Genomic DNA, 3,389 nt, shown 5'->3' with positions numbered 1-3,389 from the left:
TCAGATTCAAGTAAGATTCCGAAAAATTATCCCTCGCTGTGCATAGTATTTTAAAATGGTTTTTAAAAGACTTACATTTCTTTTTTTTTTAAATTTAGAGTACCCAATTGATTTTTTCCAATTAAGGGGCAATTTAGCGTGGCCATTCCACCTACCCTGCACAGCTTTGGGTTGTGGGGACGAAAGCCATGCAAACACGGGGAGAATGTGCAAACTCCACACGGACAATGACCCAGAGCCGGGATTGAACCTGGGACCTCGGTGCCGTGAGGCAGCAGTTCCAGCCTCTACGCCACCGTGCTGCCTAAAAAGACTTACATTTCTATAGCACCTTACAGCCAGTGAAGTGCTTTTGAATTGCACTTACTGTTGTAATGCGAGAGAGGTGGGCATAGCAAGATCCCACAGACAGCAACAGGAAGGCTGTAATTGCACTGGAGAGGGCACAGAGGAGGCGTTGCCTTGGCTGGAGTGTTTCAGCAATGAAGCGAGGTTGTTTAGGCTGGGATCGTTTTTCTCGGATCAGAGAGGGCTGAGGGAGGGTGGGGGTCAAGTTGAGGTGTACAAAATTATGAGGGACACAGATAGGGTGGATAGGAAGAAACTTAATAATAATCTTTATTGTCACAAGTAGGCTTATATTTACACTGCAATGAAGTTACTGTGAAAAGCCCCTAGTCACCACATTCCAGCGCCTGTTCGGGTACACACAGGGAGAATTCAGAATGTCCAATTCACCCAACAAGCACGTCTTTCAGGACTTGAGGGAGGAAACCGGAGCACCCGGAGGAAACCCACGCAGACACGGGGAGAACGTGCAGACTCCGCGCAGACAGTGACCCAAGCCGTGAATCGAACCCAGGACCCTGGTGCTGTGAAGCCACAGTGATAACCACTGTGCTACCGTGCCATCCTCAGTAGGGGGGGGTCAATAACCATAGATTTAAGACAAAGGGCAGGAGATTTAGAGGGGATGTAAGGAAAAAGCTTTCACCCAGAGGGTGGTGGGAATCTGGAACTTGCTGCCTGAAAGGGTGGTGGAGGCAGAGACCCTCACAGAATTGAAGAAGCATTTTGATCAGCACTCGGAACGCCCCAGCGCACACGGCTACGGACCAAGTGCTGGGAAATGGGATTAGAATAGATTGGGGCTCGAGGGCCGGCACAGTAACGATGGGCCGAAGAGCCTCTTTCTGTGCTGTAAAACTGACTTTATAAGCTCTACGAGACACCCCCCATCGATCACCACGGTCGGGTGCAAAATAACAAGTTAAATGAGTTCTGTAGAAGGGTCGTACGGACTCGAAACATTCATTCTGTTTCCCTCTCCACTGATGCTGCCAGACCTGCTGAGTTTATCAAACTCTTTCTCCTTCTATTTAAGTTAAAACTCTGCCTGCTGTCAGCAAACATTACCGGCAAACTGTTTACTGTTTAATACTACACTTTAATCCCAATATTACAAAACAAACAATGAGGTTGCCACACAATCTTATTCCATTTAATTTTCAACTCAACATTTGGCTTAAGCATGTAAAAGATTACCTCGTTCAGAGGGAATATAAAGGTGTCGAAATACTGATATGATAGATATCTTTTTAAATAATTTATTCTGCCCCCCCCCCCCCCCCCCACTTCTCCAAAAAAAAATACACATAATATAACATCGTCAATTCCACCTCAAAATCTGCTATTCACAAAATAAATAATCCTCTCCGGGTTTCTTTACAGGATGAAAGGGGTCTCCAGGTTCTGGGTGGGGAAATAAAGCCCTGGGAACGATGCAGGAGGGGGTCTCCTGAATTCTCTGCTCTTCAGCAGCGGTGGGGCTATTCCACTGAGGGGGGCGCCGCCGGGGCCGGCGAGAGGCGACAGCTGCGAGAAGAGGTAGGTGGTCTGGCCGGCCAGGAGGTTGAGGGCGCACGGGCTGCAGGGGGGCGACGAGGTGCAGGAGGAGGAGGAGGGGGAGAGCCCGCGGGGCAGCGAGGCTGCCAGGGTGGTGGGGCTGAGATGCTGGCTTCCGCCGTAGCCGGGCACCTCCGGCATGTGGGCACCGGGCTGGGCGCAGAGGAGGGACACGGTGTAAGGGGGTGCCGGGTAGGGCGAGGCTGGGCTGTAACTCAGGGGGTGCGCGCCCTGGAGGTGAGGCTGCTGCAGGGATAGGAGGGGGGACAAGGGCCAGTAGAGAGAGCTGGCCAATGCCAACCCCGTGGACGCCAGCCTCGCCCCCCTCTTGTAAGCCAATTTCGCCCGGACTGGGGTGGATCTCCTCCTCAATTTGCCTGTGGCGCCCCCAATGAAGACATCATCGCTGGAGGGGTCAAGCATCCAGTAATTGCCTTTCCCAGGGTCATCATAGTGTCTGGGCACCTTGACAAAGCACTTGTTGAGACTCAGGTTGTGTCTGATGGAATTCTGCCAGCCTTGCTTGTTCTCCTTGTAGTAGGGGAAATTCTGCACGATGAACTCGTAGATGCCACTGAGGGTCAGTCTCTTCTGGGGGCTCTGGCGGATGGCCATCATGATCAGGGCGTTGTAGCTGAAAGGGGGCTTCTCGGGGTTGCCAAGCCCCTTCTCCTCCTCTGCGTCCCCTCCCGGCGCCCTCCGCCTCTCCTGGCTCGCAAGTTCTGCCTCCTGCTCCGCCGCTGCTGCGCTCTTCCCCTTCTCCTGCCTCAGAGGCTCCCTCGCCCCCTCTCCACTCAAAACCTCCTCGGGCAATAGGCTCTGGATGCTGAAGGACCTTTTGGGGGTCACCGTGGCCTTTTTCAGATCTGCCATCACCCACCAGCACCCACATACATAGCACACAGCAAACCGCTTTGCTGTCCCATTGAGAAATCTCCCCAAATAAGCTAGACAGGCGCCTCCTCCCACCTCCCTCACCCCCCCCCCCTATCAAAGCCAATCACCTCCCAGCTCCCTGCTAACTGATCCAATCAGATTCTATCCTTCTCCATTCACCGCCCCCCCCCCCCCACCCCCCTCCCATTCATTCAAATCCAGCCTCCGAGATCCACAGAAAATATTTGAAGCTTTCTGGTAAAATCATTCTCCCACAAGGAAAGTTTCTCCCACAGTTTAGAGTCCAGTGCCAATCTCTCCCGACCCATGGGGTGTTCCTGATTCCTGCCTCGCTTTTATTAAACGAAAAGTCCAGTTTTGAGTTTTAAACCAGGGTCACACACACACACACACACACACACATTCCGATTCAAAACACACGCAGCTATGGAGCCAAACACAGACAGGCTCAAACAGAAACACAATCTCAAACACAAACGCACACACAGCCTTAAGAAACACACATTTCGATTCGAAACACACACAGACTCAAACACATACCAAATTCAGACAGGAACACACATACAAACTCAAACACCCACCCACAG

At 51.9% G+C, this 3,389-nt stretch overlaps 1 protein-coding gene across 1 annotated transcript; it reads right to left on the bottom strand.

The window, feature by feature from the left end:
• Positions 1-1,643: 1,643 nt before the first annotated feature.
• On the bottom strand, positions 1,644-2,814 carry LOC140402369 (forkhead box protein G1-like). The gene has a single exon (XM_072490105.1). It carries the CDS (start codon positions 2,776-2,778, stop codon positions 1,726-1,728), a length of 1,053 nt encoding a protein of 350 aa, XP_072346206.1. The 5' UTR covers positions 2,779-2,814; the 3' UTR covers positions 1,644-1,725.
• Between the last annotated feature and the right edge of the window lie 575 nt (positions 2,815-3,389).

This window comes from Scyliorhinus torazame, chromosome 25 (genome assembly GCF_047496885.1).
Source record: "Scyliorhinus torazame isolate Kashiwa2021f chromosome 25, sScyTor2.1, whole genome shotgun sequence".
Lineage (NCBI taxonomy): Eukaryota > Metazoa > Chordata > Chondrichthyes > Carcharhiniformes > Scyliorhinidae > Scyliorhinus > Scyliorhinus torazame.
This window is presented reverse-complemented; position numbering and strand designations above follow the sequence as displayed.